The 18,166-nt window shown below is 30.1% G+C and overlaps 2 protein-coding genes across 2 annotated transcripts in view; one reads left to right on the top strand and one right to left on the bottom strand.

Annotated features, from left to right (window-relative positions):
* LOC115884569 overlaps nt 1-18,166 on the top strand; it is a 158,740-nt gene that overhangs the window by 9,425 nt on the left and 131,149 nt on the right. The gene's annotated exons all lie outside the window — the stretch shown is intronic.
* The window catches only part of LOC115884568 (mitochondrial 2-oxoglutarate/malate carrier protein-like), a 33,703-nt gene continuing 17,348 nt past the window's right edge, over nt 1,812-18,166 (bottom strand). Inside the window, exons 4-5 of the mRNA XM_030903188.1 lie at nt 6,750-6,858; nt 1,812-2,169 (exon numbers count right to left, since the gene is read on the bottom strand). Of these exons, the coding sequence (XP_030759048.1) occupies nt 1,919-2,169; nt 6,750-6,858 (360 nt within the window). The 3' untranslated portion in view covers nt 1,812-1,918. The remainder of the gene's footprint in view (nt 2,170-6,749; nt 6,859-18,166) is intronic.

The raw sequence follows: 18,166 nt of genomic DNA, 5'->3' as shown, positions 1-18,166 counted from the left end.
AGTTATTTCACTTTTAAAATTTTCAATTTTTTGCTATAATTTTGAGAATCATTGGATTTTTTTTCTTGTAAATTTAATCTACTATCTATGTTGCCATATTACAAACAAAGTATGTTTTTAAACTAAAAATTAAAAAAATTTCCAATTTTTTTTTTAATTCCAAATTTTTAAAAAAAAAATTTCGCGCAAAAAAACTAATAATCGTGTTTCTTGGGTCAAAATATACTACCACTAAAAATATTTGCACTTTTTAAGACTCACCCTATAAATAATAGAGAAAAATTGACCAAAACGTAAGGCGAAAAAATACGCAAAAAAATCCACACGGGTCCCTCTTTACATTACCACCCAGGCCCCTTTGGCCTAGTGCGACCCTGGATCGACGTATTGTACTAAAGAAACATACGAGTAAGAATCTGTGTATTTGCTTTAGCGTGATCGTAACGGAAATTACGGAGATAGCAGCATTTCGGTGGCTATTTCAGATCACTTGGAGTTAGCAAATATTATTGAGTTAAAATAGTAAATTTTCTTTAATGGGAAAAAATGTATTTGCTTTCCCTACTTGTAGAGTATTTTTCTCTTTCTAATGGTATAAAAAAACTTATTAACGTAAAAAATGGAGTTAGCAGGTTATCACGTTTCATTGACGATATGGTAATTGTAAATCATACAGGATGTTCAAAATTCTACGCCAAACTTTCTAAAATATAAAATAATTTTTCTTCGTTTTTCTAAATTGAACACGAAATATTTTCCTGTATATTATTTTTCAATAGATGTAGAATTAAAAAATGTACTTTTTGGTATTTAGAGAATTTCAAAATTTTCAACGGTTTCGAAGAATATATAACTATATATAGAATATAAAACCGCGAAGGTTTTATATTTCATATGGCATTTTCCACAGTAAATTTTTATCAAAGCCACTCAATGATTTCTCTCTCTTATTTTACCGTTGAAAGAGCCATATGAAATAATACTGCGTGTATCTGCGAAACCATTAAATACATGAAATGTTCATTTTTTAACTTTTCATCTAGTAAAATAATAATAACCCTGTATATTATTTTTCCATTTAAAAAAGAAAGAAAAAATATTTTATATTTTAGAAAGTTTGGTGTAGAATTTTGAACACCCCGTATGATTTAAGATTACGGTATTTATTGCAAAGTATATATATGTTAGGGTTAAAGTCCGATGTCCGGTTAAATGTCGACATTAACAAAAAAAAAGAAAAAGTCACTCTGACCAATTTGAAAATAATTTTCAAATTGGCCAGATGTCATTTTCTAATGAATAAAGTAAAAAAATACCGAGGGTGCCATTGAAAATCAAAAGTTGTAGTCATTTCCGGTGAAACAGTGTCCGAAAAGAATTGAATACGTCAATCAATCTTATATGTCATATACTAACATACCAAATCCCGTTTTTTTTTTATCTGAAAAAATAAAAAAGTTACAGGAGTGAGCGACTTTTGTGACGCATCCGGTATACATATTTCATTGGAAAAAGTTTCAGTCGGATCAAAACTTTCATGATCATAACGGGAATAAATTTTAAAGAACTTTAAATAGTAAACGTAAGAATACAAAAGAAGAATTTTATTCTAAAATTGGAAAATCTTTTGAAAGGTTTTTTGGAAGACTTAATTTACGGAAAGATCATTTTACTTTTAATAAACGAGAAAAGTTATAGTAGAATGTAAAACAGCCTCAGATAAATAAAATGAATTGGAAAACTTTTCAGGAATGCCTTAAATTACTGCTTATTTTCTAGAAAAGAACGGAATAAAATAAAACTCTTTTATGAACTCATAAAATATTTTTTCTATTTTTATCTTCTTTCACGTTTGACCTTAACAATATTTTACATTTTTTATGGTTTTGGCATAACTATTATCGACGAAATAATATTTTTAATCTGCGGAAAGTCTTCGGTAAGCGCTGTTCAGCTGTTCCAAAAATACAAATGTCAACACTGTATGGGGTCCTAGACGAAAATAGTAGGGCAAAAAACCCTTCCACAAGGCGAAAATACCTTCGTCCTTTATTATAAGGCCCATTACTTGCACTAATCCTGGTGGTTTGGAGCCATCCGTTGTTTTGCTGTTCTGAATTCGGGTTTTTACGATGTCTACCGGCATACTAGCTATTGTAGTCATTAAACCTAAAGCGGAAAATATAAATTTTAATGAAATGAAATATCTCCTTCAGCTGACATTGTCTTCGTATGGCTTTGTTTAAAATGTTAAAATTAAAGACAATAATTAATAAAATGCAAATTTATACAGGGTAGCGCCTCTCATACGCCGCGGAAGCTCCAAGGAAAACGGTAGTTTATATCGAAATAAAATGTTGGCAGCTTATGTAGGTTAAGTGAAAGCATATTATAAAAATATATAGAATTATACAGGGTGTTCCCAAAAAAAGTTACACATCAAAGTTGTGTTTTTTCCAATGGAACAACACCCTATATATTAATTGATTTTCGGATTCTAGGAAAAAAATAAAGGTGAGTTTTATTAAAGAAACATATACCTAAAAACTAAGGATTTTAACATATTTCACATTTTGTGAAAATGAAGAGTAAATTTTAAATTTCGATAACAGCTACATAAATTTTAGTTGACCTTGTATAGCCTGATATTTAATTACAGTAACCATTGTATGTTAAACCAAATTGAAATTTGACTCGAAAAGTTATACAGGGTGAGACAAAATTAATATGGAACATTAGTCACTTTTAAAAGCAAGTTACTCCTTTATTTTAAATAGAACACCCAGTATATTTTTCCGGTTTTCAATGGGGAATTTATATATCTTCAAAATATTATTAAGGTTGCCTACCCCTCAGACAAAGATTTTCCTAGATATTTTAATTTTTATGATTTTACATCAGTAGATCTTTATTATTTGAAAAAATCTAGGGTGGCTGTGTGATATACTGTGGATATACCTTTTGTTAATTTAACAAAAATTAAAAATTGTAGAGTAAAATACTCAACGGTAATAAAAAGATACACGGTTAAAACATATTTTAATTATTACAGAATTAAAACTAGATATAAACCTATAATTATGTAACAAAAATTAGCTAGATGAAAAATGTTCAAATGCTCAAAATCCTTCTTTTCCTGTTAACTGCATAAAATGATTGTCTCTTCAAAAGGATCTTTTTATTTTAAAAGGCATATGTGTAGTTGTACCTCGAAAAACAGCTATAATAATTTCTCTCATATTGCCGACAACAGTTGGTCGAGTTTTGTAAACACTGTCTTTAACATATCCCCATAAAAAACCAGACTAGCTAAAATCAGGAGCATTTAAGTATTATATTAATTGATATAACTAATAACAAATAGAAACAAAAAAATAACTAATAGAATCATATCAATTCTCTCTGATGTACGATAAGTTTGCATTTTCAGCAAATTTCTGAGAATTTTTTTGTTTTAACTCACACAAAATGATAACTAGTTGTTAAAGTTGGACTAATTTGACAGCTATGTTGAAGTAACGTCAGGCCATATCACAGCCACCTAGGTTTTATCAAATAATAAAGATCTACTCAGATCAAATCATGTATATGAAAATATCTAGGAAAATCTTTGTTTGAGGGGTAGGCAACCTTAATAGTATTTTCAAGAGGCATGAATTCTCCATTGAATATCGGAATAATATACTGGGTGTTCCATTTAAAATAAAAGAGTAACATGCTTTAAAAGGTGACTAATGTTCAATATTAATTTTGTCTTACCCTGTATAACTTTTTGGATCAAGTTTTAATTTGATTTTAAGTACGATAGTTAATTTAACTACATAGTAGGCTATACCGGGTAAATTCCAATTTAGGTAGCTTTTATTGTAATTTAAAAATTATTCTTTATTTCTAGAAAATGTTAAATATGTCAAAAACCTTACATTTTAGTCATATACTTCCCTTATAAAACTCACCTTTATTTTCTCCCAGAATCCAAAAATGAATTAATATATAGGGTTCCATTACAAAAAACACAACTTTGATATGTAACTTCTTTTGGGGAAACCCTGTAAAACCCTCTATATTTTTAAAAAGAAAAGTGCTCGGAATTAACCTACATATCCTCACAAAATTTTATTTCAATACAAACTGTCGTTTTCGTTTGTCGTATGAGAGGCGCCACCCTGTACAACAAATATTTTTGTTTAAAATTGGATTTATACAGGGTGTCCCAGTATTCGGTGGACATAGAACTAGTGCGTATTTTTGGATTCAAAATAAATATGTATATTAGACACAATTTACCTCTATACAAAAGTGCTTAGTTTGTCCGCTAGAGAGCATCAAACTTTGAAAAAATAAAAACATTTTTTAAGATATTTTAAGAACCGTTATACCAACTTGAATGAGATTTATGGTGCCTATGTTTTGCTAAGCGCTTTAACATTGACATAAAAAGTACTGGAAGGGTGAAAACTACCCCCACGCCTACATAAATTTGGGTAGAAATATATTCTGACTCCCCCGATGACTGTTTTTTTTGTAACATAATTCTTCTAGTATTTACGACATTTTTGTTTCTTGCAAAAAACGTCACCGCGCATACATTTTGAGAAAAAAAATCCGAAGCTGACTTAAAAAAATATTTCTTGGCACATCAAGCTTGTAGGCGCATAAAATCTAGTATGCGCTAATAATCTATGGTAATCGCAAAACAATTTTCGATGCGCGTGATCAACTTTGAGTGACAAGCGATGGCGACAGATTGTGATCGGTTTATGAAATGAATCTTAATTTAAAAGTGACAAATTTATTTTTAATTTAATAACTAATATTTTAGTAATTAATTGATTTATTTGTTTTATAGCTTATCTTACTATACTAAGGGCTGGCAAAGGTTAGTTTTGGGTCGAGATTTCCGTATGTAAGAAGAGTACAATGCGTTTATAATGTACTGAACAAAGAGAGAACAGTAAACACGTAGCGAAACGTATGAAATAAATTGAGCAACTGTGCTCTGCACATTGCTAAGAGACGTGGAAGGGGATATAGCAGATTTGTCGCAGTTGACCGGCCGACCCAATCAGTACCTCTGTCAGTACTTAAGTTCTAGGGAAAGGTGTACATCATGCGTTCAGCTGCATGATTTAATTACGTCTCGTAATACTTTATTTGTTTATTTATTAACGAGTTGTTGTAACTTTCCCTATCGCTTGAAAATTTTTAAGTGCAAGCAAGAAACACTTGCATTTTTGGTAAAAATAACTGGAATTGAGTTGGTTTTCGACAGTGGTCGGGCTATTAGAACTCTGAATTCAAAAATCGATATCTCAAAATCTGTTTCTTAATATAATAATAAATAACTTTCTTAATATTTCTGCTGTATTTTCTTCGTAGACAGTAAGTGAAAATCTTTATCAATATAAAAATTACACGATTGCTGAAAATTGCTATGCTCTAAAAGTAAATGGATGGGTTGTTTACAATTTTTGAATGGAAAAAATCAACTTTATCGAATTTTTCTTATGTAAACATATTGTAAAAAATCCTATCTTCAATATAAAAAAAAGTTTCAATATCTAAAGTGCTTCTTGAGCTATGGCGTGTAATGTGTTAAAAAGTTGAGTTTTCTCATTATAAAAAAATGACACCCTAAAGATGTCCTTATAATTCCAGTTCAGATGCTCAGAAACATTTCTAATGATTTTATCTAGTTATCTTCTCGAGAAATAAGTATTTTAAAAATAAGCGGTTTGCGACCGTGATTTTACTTTACTCGATAGGGAAGGCGTACCGGCAACGCCGCAACAGCACTCCGTCGCAATTCTCTCACTCCGACTTAATAAGATCCCTATGCGATTTACTTCCACACATGTAAATACCGACCCAAGAGTAACAGTTGCCAGCACGTATTACATATTGGCAAAAACTAGTCCATTATGAAGATTATTCTAAGCGTTATTATGGGGTTATTTATTGATGTACTTCATACAACGCCATAAGTGGTAATAACAAGTAAGAGGATGGTATTAATGCACAAACTAATAATCACAGAATTTAATAAAAACTAACGTAGAAATAACTTTGAAAGTGGTATAATGTGCTTTCAATCAAACTTACTTCTCCCTCGTTCAAAATAGTTTATCAGGGAAGCTACAAGTTCTTTACTTGGACTGTTTAAATGCTTCGGCATATTTTCAACACATAATTTCATGAAATGCAATACAAAAATTCGAAAATTTAGGTCTTAAAAGAACTGTTTGTGCTTTTAAAGTACATTTTTTTTTGAAAAAAATACTATGAAAATAGACAAAAAAACGAGAATTACTCACAAAAATTCAACAACACGATATTATACAAAATAATGACTGACATTAGGATAATTGTCAAATAATAAACGACAACCTTGCTGAAAACGGCACAATGTGGCCAACATAGCGATATAAAATTCGGTTTAAACTAATTTTTGCAGCTTTAATCTAAATAAAATAACGCTCTCTAAAGTAAAATGAAGAGCTGTTCGGTACCTTAAATTATACAACAAATTTAAACATTTTTCCTAAAATTTCATTTAGTCAGGTTTATAGACTTTAGTGTCCAATGTCGATATGACTGATGACGTGCATCGGAAAATGTTTTGTTTAGTCCTAACTCTGCATATAATGATATACAGCGTGAACATATCAAGAAATCTTCACTCTTTTTAACACAAACTTCGAGACCATAAGACGTATTTTAATTATGGTACTAAAATAAGTTTATATTACCTGATATCATCGAAGCCATAAAGTGAAGAAATATACCATCTTGAAATTTCATGGCTAACAACTGTTGCTTCGACTGGGAATAAGTGGCTAATTGGGCTGCGTTAACGACCTAAAACACATATATCTTTTTATTGTAGTTCCATTATATTTATTGATTATTAAATCATCTGAACAACTTAACGTTTTTGCAAAAATTTAACGTCTCTCGTTTGGTATTTTTTCAGCTTTTATTTTAGTCAATTATATTGTTAACAGTTATATTTACAAATAGTTAAGTATATGGCTGATTCTCTCCAATCTACTGTATGTCCCCAGTTTGTCTTTTCAAGAGGAAAATAATATAATTTCGATTTTATTCTTTGATAGATTATTATTATTAATTTTTATTTTAAATCGTATTTTTATGCTCTTGTAATATCACATTTTCCGATAACTATTATCGCCCTTTCCGTAGCATTGAAACAAATAAATTTTGTGCTTTTTTAACATTTTAAAACAGCAAAAAATATAACGGTAATTAAACTGTTATCAATAACAATCTATCAAAGAATGAAAACTGATGAAAACGAACTTATACAGGGTGAGTTTCCTACGATGTTCTCTATGGGTATCTCGGAAACTACTGGAGATAGAGAGTCGGTTAAATGGGGAAAGAATTGCAGTTTTATGCGGTCATAAATATGCGCCTTTCAGATTTTTGAAAAAGTTCATGGCCTACTAGAAATTTAAAAAGAACAAATTTCGGCTATTTTAAAAATGGTCCATAATTCCATTATAATCTATTTTAGACAAAAAGTTTTCAGATAAAAGTTGCAGATAATCACATCCCTAATGAGTTTGAGTTCTCTGATTTTTTCTAAAGCCTATCATTTTTGATATATGACACAAACATATGTTTTTTTTAAATGGAAACTATAGTTGGCCATGACTTCATAAAAAGCGCCATTTTTTAAGCTTTTCAGCGATATAAGATATAATATGTTTTTTTTTGCGAAAAATTTCGAAATATAGCCAATTCTTATTTTTCTGGGCTAATTTCACTTAGTTGGCATAGGTTGGCATTCTTATTCGGTTTTGATTTATAACTTATAAAAAGACAGAATAATTTATTAAACGGTTCTTTACAATTTACATTACACAAACTGAAACTTAAAAAACTAATATCACTACATAAGTTACTTTAACAAATGTTCAAAAAAACCGCCATTGTTTTGAGTACATAAAATGCATCTTTTTAAAAATAAATTACAAGCTTTTCCCACAGAACGGTTGACTACGGCCGGTCGACTTTAATAAACTTCTCCCGTGCCACCTCTTCGACTGCCTCTCTTAGTTCATAAGTTCTTTTGTAACTCTTATTGTTAACCATATCGTCTAAAAAATCTAAAATGGATAGGTCAGGTGATCGAGGAAGCCCATGCAATTGGTCCACCTCTTCCTATCCCTCAGTTTGCATAATTATGATATAAATAAGTTTTAACATTTCTTTCATTATAAGTGTCATAATGAAAGTCATGTTGTCTTTTCTAAAAAAACGTAAGTAACGTTCACCGGTCAACGTATCCTCGAAAATGTATGTCCAAGAAAAGTTGAACCAATAATCCTACTCTTTTCTCCTGAAACAAACTTTTCTTTATTTGAAAAATTCATATTTACTATTTTTGTTTATTTTAATTTACTAAGTTTAGATGTGGCAGTTTCATATTTCTGAGAGCAAAGACGATTGAACTTGTTCCCATGGCTAACTAAGTGAAATTGTTTAAAAATTATGAGAATTGGCTATAACTCAGTAATTTTTCGAAAGAAACCTATTATAGCTTATATGGCTAAAAAGCTTAAAAAATGGCACTTTTTATGAAGTCATGGCCAACTACGGTTTTCATTTAAAAAAACATATGTTTGTGTCATATGTCAAAAATTACAAGCTTTAGAAAAATACGGGGACACAATCTCATTAAGGATGTGATTATCTACAACTTTTATCTGAAAACTTTTTGTCTAAAATAGATTGTAATGAAATTACGGACAATTTTTAAAATAGCCAGAATTTTTTTTTTTTCAAAATATCTAGTAAGCCACGAATTTTTTCAATAATCTGAAAGGCGCATGTTTATGACTCCACAAAACTGCAATTCTTTCCCCATTTAACCGACTCTCTATCTCCAGTAGTTTCCGAGATACCCATAGAGAACATCGTAGGAAACTCACCCTGTATAACCACAGAAACACGTTTTCATTTTTAGGACTTGCAAAAAAAAAGCTGAGCAAATTCGGCAAAGAAAATAAAGTCCTCCTACTGTAGGTGCAAGCCCACCAAGGTATATAAGGTAATGGAAAATAAATAAATGCCTTTATTGTCAAAAAATTTTAAAATTTGTAGACAAAAATAAAGTAAACAAACAAGAGAGAATACAAAACAAGTATACAAATTACATTGTCAGTTTTACTTAAAATAAACATTTATAAATGTTTACAATATCAAAGAATAAAAAAATAAAAATAAGATTCAAAAATATTTAGTAAGTTTATAGTAAATATACTAATAGCAAATATTAGACGAGAGTGTTTACAAGATCAAAGTCGATTATCAAAATATAAGTCATTTACGGCGAAGAAAGCCTTGTCTAGTAAATAATATTTTAATGCTTTGCGAAATGAAGAAAATAATGTTATGGATTTGATTTCAAATGGCAGGTGAATGTGCATTTTTTTCGAGTTGTATAGTATTGAACTTTTAACTAACTCTGTGCAGTGGAGTAGGTAGATAAAGATCATGCTCCGCGTTCCTGAGTGGATAAGTGTGAGATGGCCTTTCTTGAGAAGCTGATACATGCTTACGTATTAGGCAAACGGATTCAAATATAAATAAGGAAGGAATAGTTAATATTTTTAATTTTTTAAAAAAGTCCTGGCAATGACTTCCGCTCTCTTCTGGAGCTTGAAAATGCGGTCAAATTGAGTCGCACAACACGTACCCCAGAATGGAAGGGCATATCTGAGATGCGACTCAAAAAGTGCATAATAAACAGTTCTATCGACTGACAAGTTAAGCTCCTTAGAAACAGATGTTAATGCAAAACAGGCAGAGCTTAATTTTTTCGACAAAGCGTCGATATGCATGTCCCATTTCGGCCATTTCAGAGAATTGTCTACAACAAGCCCTAAGAATTTTACAGCTTTTACGACGTTAATGGTGGTATTGTTAAGTACAAAACGCTGCAGCGAGTTTGTATACGACAAAGCTTTAGTTTTAAAAATGTTGAGACTCAGGAGGTTCGTACCGCACCAAGATTTAATGGTAATTAAGTCATTTGATATAATCCTATGAAGTGCCGTGACGTCCTTGTTGCCCCAAGTGAAACTTGTGTCGTCCGCAAAAACACATATTTTACCACTGATGTTTATGTTAACAATGTCGTTAATAAAAAGAAGAAACAAAATAGGACCTAGTACTGAGCCTTGAGGTACTCCACATTCTATTGGCGTGCTAGAAGACAACGTGGTATCCACCCTCACAAGTTGACTTCTGTTGCTCAGATACGACTTAAACCATTCGAGAGATGTTCCCTTGAACCCATAGTGCTGCAGTTTATTAAAAAAATGAACGATCTAGCTAGTCACAAAACTAGTCCTTAGGCGTTTATATTAGAATCTAAATTATAAAAAAATCACCGGTTCTACATAAATATCTATCCTTCAAAAACGTCGCTCACCAAGAATCACCCTCTGTTTATTTGTAAACAAAAAACTTTATACAGAAATTACATTAAAATAATATCACTATTCACACCTACATATATTTTATGTTTTTCCAATCAATAAAACATGTTTTTATACTTTATGCCCTTCCTAATAGAATAAAAGAATGATTCCCGTAACATAAATGAAGAAAAGAACCAATATGTGACAGCACAAAATCGTAAAACTCGAATATTAGGAGGAATATCAGGTGAAATAGCACGGCTATATTTACTCGGTAAATATATTTTTGCCGACATTGAGCCGCAAACTACGATTTTACTGCTGTTTGCAAGAAAATAATAGTAAAAAGGCTTGTTACGCTTATACAGGGAAGGAAAAATAGCTAATGCATAATATTTCTAACAATGTCAATATTAGGCATGCATCAGTTCCATTTTAGCATGTTAAAATAACGAGTAGTTTATAGCATATATCAACGATCCTTGAGCTACTAAAAAGGGTTCCATTTTTATAAAACGGGTTTTCAGCAAAAAATATCACGTTAATCAAAGTTAATAATAATAAACTTCATCAAAAATGAAATCGAAATTATATTACCAGAGAAACAAAAACAAACGGGAACCATATTGTATACCTACAGGGTGGCGCACCTCATTCGCCTCGGTTGATTTTACGAAAACGGAAAGATGTAGAAACAAAAAATTTTATGGGTATATGTAGTGAGGCAATGTGCATAATTTAAAATTATTTTCAAATGTACAGGATGTGTCAGAACTAAGATCCATACCAAAGTTAATTTTTTTCTTATGGAACACCCGGTATTTTATTTCATTTTTGGATTCTTGGGCGTAAAATAAGACATTTATTATAAGGGTTTAATATGTTTAAATGCTTTGGTTTTTGAGATATTTAAATATGCATGCTATAATGAAAAAGTTTGTTAACACCCTGTACATTACTTTTCAGAGTTAATTCTTGTACTGACTTTGAAGCCAGAGAAATAAACTTTACTAAAAAATTGTATTGCTTCCTTAAATGTATACAGGGGTATCAAAAATTGCTGGTCAATTTTAAATATTTATTTTACATAAAAACTTCGTTATTTCAAATACACAAGTATATATTATTATATATACAAAAATAATTATAAATATTATATATTACTAATGTATTTTTTAAAATAGGTCGAAGCAGATTTAAATGCTCTTTCAAAATATATTAGGGTTTCCTATACCTATCTGGCTCAGATTTTGAATAAAAAGCGATTTTTCAATAAAATGGCAATCAAGATGGCTGGTGTCGCCATGGCAATTTGCTAGTGACAGTTAGTAGCTATTTTCAAATTCGACATTAGTTCATGGACTTTATTTAAATTTATAACTAAATTTTTTTTATTTAATTTACCTACAACAGTTTAATAAGTAATTATTTATTATTTTATCAAGAAAAAATAAAGAAGTAGTTTTTTGATTTATATTACGATGACTGGTAGATATATTGGATTTTCTATAAAAGAGCCAATCAAGGCAAATTCATTTTCTTCACTTCCAAGGACAGGTTTCTGTCTAATAGGTTTTACATATACCACACTATCAGCTCTGCGAAATAGGAAAAGTAGTTTTTCAAAGGAACGCCTGTCAAAAAAATTCCTATTTGGATATCTTTGAGCAAAAACCCTTCAGGCCAACAAGCAATTGTCCTCACAAAATAAAATCACTAGTAACATATCCATTCCTTCCGCCAGCAGATACTGCTTCATTTTTCTTGATAAAATAATAAATACTTACTAATTAACCTTATTGTAGGGAAATTAAATAAAAATAACCTTTTATAAATTTAAATACAGTCCATAAACTAATTATGATTTTAAAAATAGCTACTAAGTGTCACTAGAAAATTGCCATGGCGACACCAGCCATCTTTATTACAATTTTATTGAAAAATCGCTTTTTATTCAAAATCTGAGCCAGATAAGTATAGGAAATCCTAATATATTTTGAAAGAGCATTTCAAGCAGATTTACTTCGACTTATTCAAAAAAAATACATAGTGTTGTACTTGAAATAACCAAGTTTTTATGTAAAATAAATATTTGAAATTGACCAGCAATTTTTGATACCCCTGTATACATTCAAGGAAGCAATCATATTTTTTAGTAAAGTTTATTTCTCTAGCTTGAAAGTCAGCACAAGAATTAATTCTTTTTTATTATAGCATGCATATTTAAGTATCTTTAAATATCTCAAAAACCAAAGCTTTTAAACATATTAAACCCTTATAATAAATATCTTATTTTATGTCCAAGAATCCAAAAATTAAATAAAATACCGGGTGTTCCATAAGAAAAAATATAACCTTCGTATGGATCTTAGTTCTGACACAACCTGTATATTTCAAAATAATTTTAAATTATGCACATTATCTTTCCACATATACCTATAAAATATTTTGTTTCTAAATCTTTCCGTTTTCCTATAATCAACCGAGGCGAATGAGGTGCGCCACCCTGTATAGTTTAAAATTCGCGAAAAAATATTTTTTTGGAAATAAATTTGTGTGCCTGAAAACGTTCTATTCTTTTTTAATCTTTCTACAATCAGTGGTATTCAACGTAAACAAGCTCTTAATTTTTAATTTAATTTAAACCGTGACGGAAGTCGGAATCATGATACTTTTCCCATTTAAATAACATGGGATTTTCTAAAAAATGTCTATACCTATGTGGCGGATTCATCTATCCAAAAAAATCCTTATGGGTTTTTCGCCACTGCACTGCAAGAAAATCTACAAAATGAAATAGTTATTTTTTGTAAACACTTCTGCGTTAAACCTAAACGGACGCTGCTTGTCAGAAGTTGTGTTTACAGTAATAAAAATTTGCCTAACAAAGAAAAAAATGCTTAACGTTTCAGAAAGTTTCCTCTTTCCGTCGTCGGAAGCAAAAAAAATATAAAGAATCAAGAAAAAACTATTTAAAATATTTAAATTGAACTATTCGAGAACACTTTACTTTTTAAAACAGATACGTCTACAAGAAATCGTTCACGTTCTGTTAAAATGACATTATATTAAGTGAAACTTCAAAATTAACAATTACTACCTGATAATTACTTAATAAGGTAAAACCAAAAAGCCCAAACTTTCTGTATGATTATTTTTAAATTTTACGTATGTTATGTTTATTTATGTAATGTTCTTTAAAATCATAGAAGCGATTGCCATACATTACTAACATCTACAGATGCATGAGCAATACATTTATTTTTATTAGATTGGATTAAAAAAGCCTCTTTTATTTTTCTTTTAGAGGCTATCGCTTCTTTCATTATAATTTTGGCGTTATTAAAATTTATTCTGTGCCCTGTGTCCCATGAATGCTGACAAATCTTAGATTTGTGAAAATCTCCCTTTCTTAAATAATCTTTATGTTCTTTAATTCTAACATTTAAGGGTCTAGATGTTTCACCAATGTAAAATTTATCGCATTCACAGGGTATTTGGTATATTACATTTTTTGTTTGTTGTTCTGTATCCATTGGTTTAGTATGTGATAAAATTGATCTAAGTGTATTTTGTGTTTTGAAAGATGTTTGTATGTTATATTGTTTTCCTATCCTTATTTTTTCCGAAACGCCTCGTATGTATGGAATTGTAAGTTGTATATTATATTGTGTATTGTTATCTTTGTGTCTATGATTTGGGGTTTGTATTTCTCGTTTAATGTTTTGTCAATAAAATATTGTCAAGAGCAAGAATTTAAGTATTTATCATTAAAATAAATCACCCAGTATATTAAATAAAGTATATTTCTATAAACGTAATATTTGCACAATGAAAATTAAACTAGAACAAGTTGACGTCATCCTAAGATCTGAAGGTGAACTTTGTTTAATTCTTATTGTTGTAAATATCAATATGGGAGAATAATTAAAAAGTAAATCAGGGAAGAGTCGGGGGCTCTCGGGGAGAACGAATGAAGAAGTCATGCTGTTCAGTTGAGTTGAGTTCTCCAAGTATCATAATGACAGTAAAGTAAGTTTATATTTTTTATATATTTTCTCTAAGTATATTTTATTGGTCAAAAGGTATTCTGCTTGACATTTCTCCTACCTAAATTAATGTATTTAATTCTTTAATAAATTTATATTTTGTTTTTATATATATTGATTGTTTTAATGATCTTCGATACCTAAAACGTCCCTAGCCGCAACCCTCTAAAACGGGGTCGCGACATGTGGTGGAGGCGCCCTTTGTTTAAATCCCTATATAAGTAACCAGGATACACTTATAGACACTAGAAAGACATGTACGTAACTCCCGACTACCATCCAGCATCCACATGATGTCAGAAATGGTCAGATATTAAACAACTCCAGAATGAAAATATTGGATAGAACGTTTATTGTCAGAATTAAACGAATGATAAACAAAGAAATGTCATAGTAAACAAGAAGCAAATGGACAGTATGCTGATTCTGCAAATTTAAAAGTCGTCGTTCTCGCGCCATTGACCTTCAGCGCATATGATATTTAAATAATGCATGGAAATGAAAACAGAAAAACCCATGCAACTAGGAACACATGGATTATAGGCAAGGGTAGAAGCTGGTGTGTGCATTGCTTAGCTGATAGAAGCACCCCAAGAAAGTTCATTGGAAGATCCCAGCAGAAAATTTGCTCCCAACAGTACAAAGTGGTATCAAGATTGTTTTTATTAATGTAAAGGGTTAAAGAGTACGAGAAATTAATTTAATTAATGTTTCAAGTTACAATCCCACTAAATATTATTTTCATTGTTTTATATCACTATATTACATTGCCTCTAAGAAATATTATTCTATATTAGTCTATTTTATGAGTATTAAGTTTTATTACTTTATATGTATAAAATAACACAACACAATTTTCATTTATTTATTGCATTATTATTATATTCACAGGTAATTTATTTTAATATCTATATTTTCTTTATATTTAACGCTGGGGACCAGCTTTTTCAGGACCGGGGGAAATGTCAAGAGCAAGAATTTAAGTATTTATCATTAAAATAAATCACCCAGTATATTAAATAAAGTATATTTCTATAAACGCAATATTTGCACAATGAAAATTAAACTAGAACAAGTTGACGTCATCCTAAGATCTGAAGGTGAACTTTGTTTAATTCTTATTGTTGTAAATATCAATATGGGAGAATAATTAAAAAAGTAAATCAGGGAAGAGTCAGGGGCTCTCGGGGAGAACGAATGAAGAAGTCATGCTGTTCAGTTGAGTTGAGTTCTCCAAGTATCATAATGACAGTAAAGTAAGTTTATATTTTTTATATATTTTCTCTAAGTATATTTTATTGGTCAAAAGGTATTCTGCTTGACATTTCTCCTACCTAAATTAATGTATTTAATTCTTTAATAAATTTATATTTTGTTTTTATATATATTGATTGTTTTAATGATCTTCGATACCTAAAACGTCCCTAGCCGCAACCCTCTAAAACGGGGTCGCGACAATATGGTGGATAATCGTTTTTTATTAATGTATTTTTTATGTGGTTTATAACTTTGTTTAGTGAAATGTCATCTGTACATATTATTTTTGCTCTATCATATAAACTTTTTATAACACCTTTTTTTACACTTATACTGTGATTAGATGTGAAATTTAAGTATCTATCTGTGTTTGTGGGGTTTCTGTAAACATCTAAAATTAGTTTATTTTGAAATTTTGACACTAAAACATCAAGAAATGGTAAACGATCACCTCTCTCTACTTCTAAAGTAAATTTTATGGTAGGTTCGCGAGAATTTATATATTCCAAAAAAATATCTATTTCAGAAACGTTATGTTGCCATATTGCAAAAATATCATCAACATAACGCAGCCATATTACAGGTTTTTTTGAAAAACTATTTATTGTATTATTTTCAAAATCTTCCATAAAAATATTACTTAAGGAGAGAGAGGTGATCTCATTGCCATACCGAAATCTTGTTGAAAAAATTCATTATTTAATTGGAAATAAGTAGTTTTAACACAAAGTGTCAACAATTCCAAAATACTATCTATGTTTAATTTTGTCTATCTATTAAATGTGTATCTTGTTCTAATCTATCCCTAATTTTTTTAAGTGATTTATCTACCGGCACGTTAGTGAAAAGACTAACAACGTCAAAACTAACCATTAAACTGTTAGGTGTTATATTAATTTTTGAAATTTTTTCTATAAAGTGTGGTGTGTTTTTAATGTATGAATCGGTGTTATTTGCAATCGGATTTAGTATGTCTAGTAAAAATTTTGCCAACGGATGGCATGGAGAATTTATACTACTGACTATAGGTCTAAAAGGTATACCCTGTTTGTGTATTTTAGGTAAACCGTATAAATGAGGTGGTTTACTGTAATGGGGTGTTAATAATGTTCGTTGTAAGTCTGTTAATATATGTTTGTATGTGTATAAAGTTCTGTATATTCTTCTTTCAATAGTTGGTGTTGTTTTTTTTTTTTTAGATTTTAGATATGGGATTTTCTGACCTTTTGCATTTTAATTTTTTATCTCCAAAGCAAAAAAATGTGTGAACCTACTAGCTTCGACAAAGACATATTCTAATACAAATTTCACGCTCTACAAAAAAGGTCTTTTTGATTTTTTCCATAAAAACATTCCTTTAAAAGTTATTCGCGGTCAAAGTTGTGCACATAGTTTATAATCAAATTTTTCTCCTATTCACTGCAAATTCTAATTGCGCCTTTTGATTTTAACTAAAAAAGGATCTAGAGCCACACTTTTTTCAATAAAACAAAATTTTTTACCAACTTTAATATGGAAAACTAATATTGCGCCATCTATGATCAATTGACCAAAACCTTAGACAAGGAAAGAGAGAGCACAGGTAACAAGGCAGCTGAAAGTGAAGCCACTTGTCACCACTTGAAATTCTCCAATGGCGTAGCATCAGAAATTAGCTTGTACCTAGACGGTAAAAAATATTTATTAAAACGTTAACTAATACATCGTTTATTTTTGAGTAATGCATATACAATTTTGTATTTTAGAGTCTCACCTTTATAATATTAGAATATCTAAGTCGATAATGCAAAATTTATTTAACAGTCACAGTGAACTGATCGTCAAGACAATTATTTATTTATTAACGTGTGTATAATATATAATTAAATAAAAATAATGTAAATATATCTGTTTTAAACGTGTATATGTCGAACACGCTTAGTGTAATTGTCCGTTTCGTGAAATGGATATCCACTTCGCGAAATGGTTAGGTTAGGTTAGGTTCGCGAACTGGTTGGTTTCAGTTTGCGAAGTGGATATCCATTTCATGAAACGGACAATTACACTAAGTGGGTGCGACATAAATACATATATACCGTATGATCGAAAAACAACGGCATCATGTTTGTTTGGAAATGACGATCGATGACATTCCCCATATAATTCTACATATAAAATGACATAAAAACTATATAAAATGACATCGAAAAAAGACTGAGAGGAATGTCATCGACAGTCATTTACAAGCCAATTGGACGCCGTTTTTTTTCGATCCTACGTATAATAATGAATCTAGCCAATTCCCTTCACACTCGCCTACGGATTCGATGAATAATGTAATTTTTAATATTTGTTACCTTCAATCATAAGAATATCCTAATTTTCCGTAAAAAAAATAAACAATTCTAGAAGCTTTGTGTTATTTTATTT

The sequence above is a fragment of the Sitophilus oryzae genome, unplaced genomic scaffold, assembly GCF_002938485.1.
Source record: "Sitophilus oryzae breed Bouriz unplaced genomic scaffold, Soryzae_2.0 scaffold_302_pilon_pilon, whole genome shotgun sequence".
NCBI lineage: Eukaryota > Metazoa > Arthropoda > Insecta > Coleoptera > Curculionidae > Sitophilus > Sitophilus oryzae.
The sequence above is the reverse complement of the archived record's forward strand: the minus strand, read 5'-3'. Positions and strand labels throughout refer to the sequence as shown.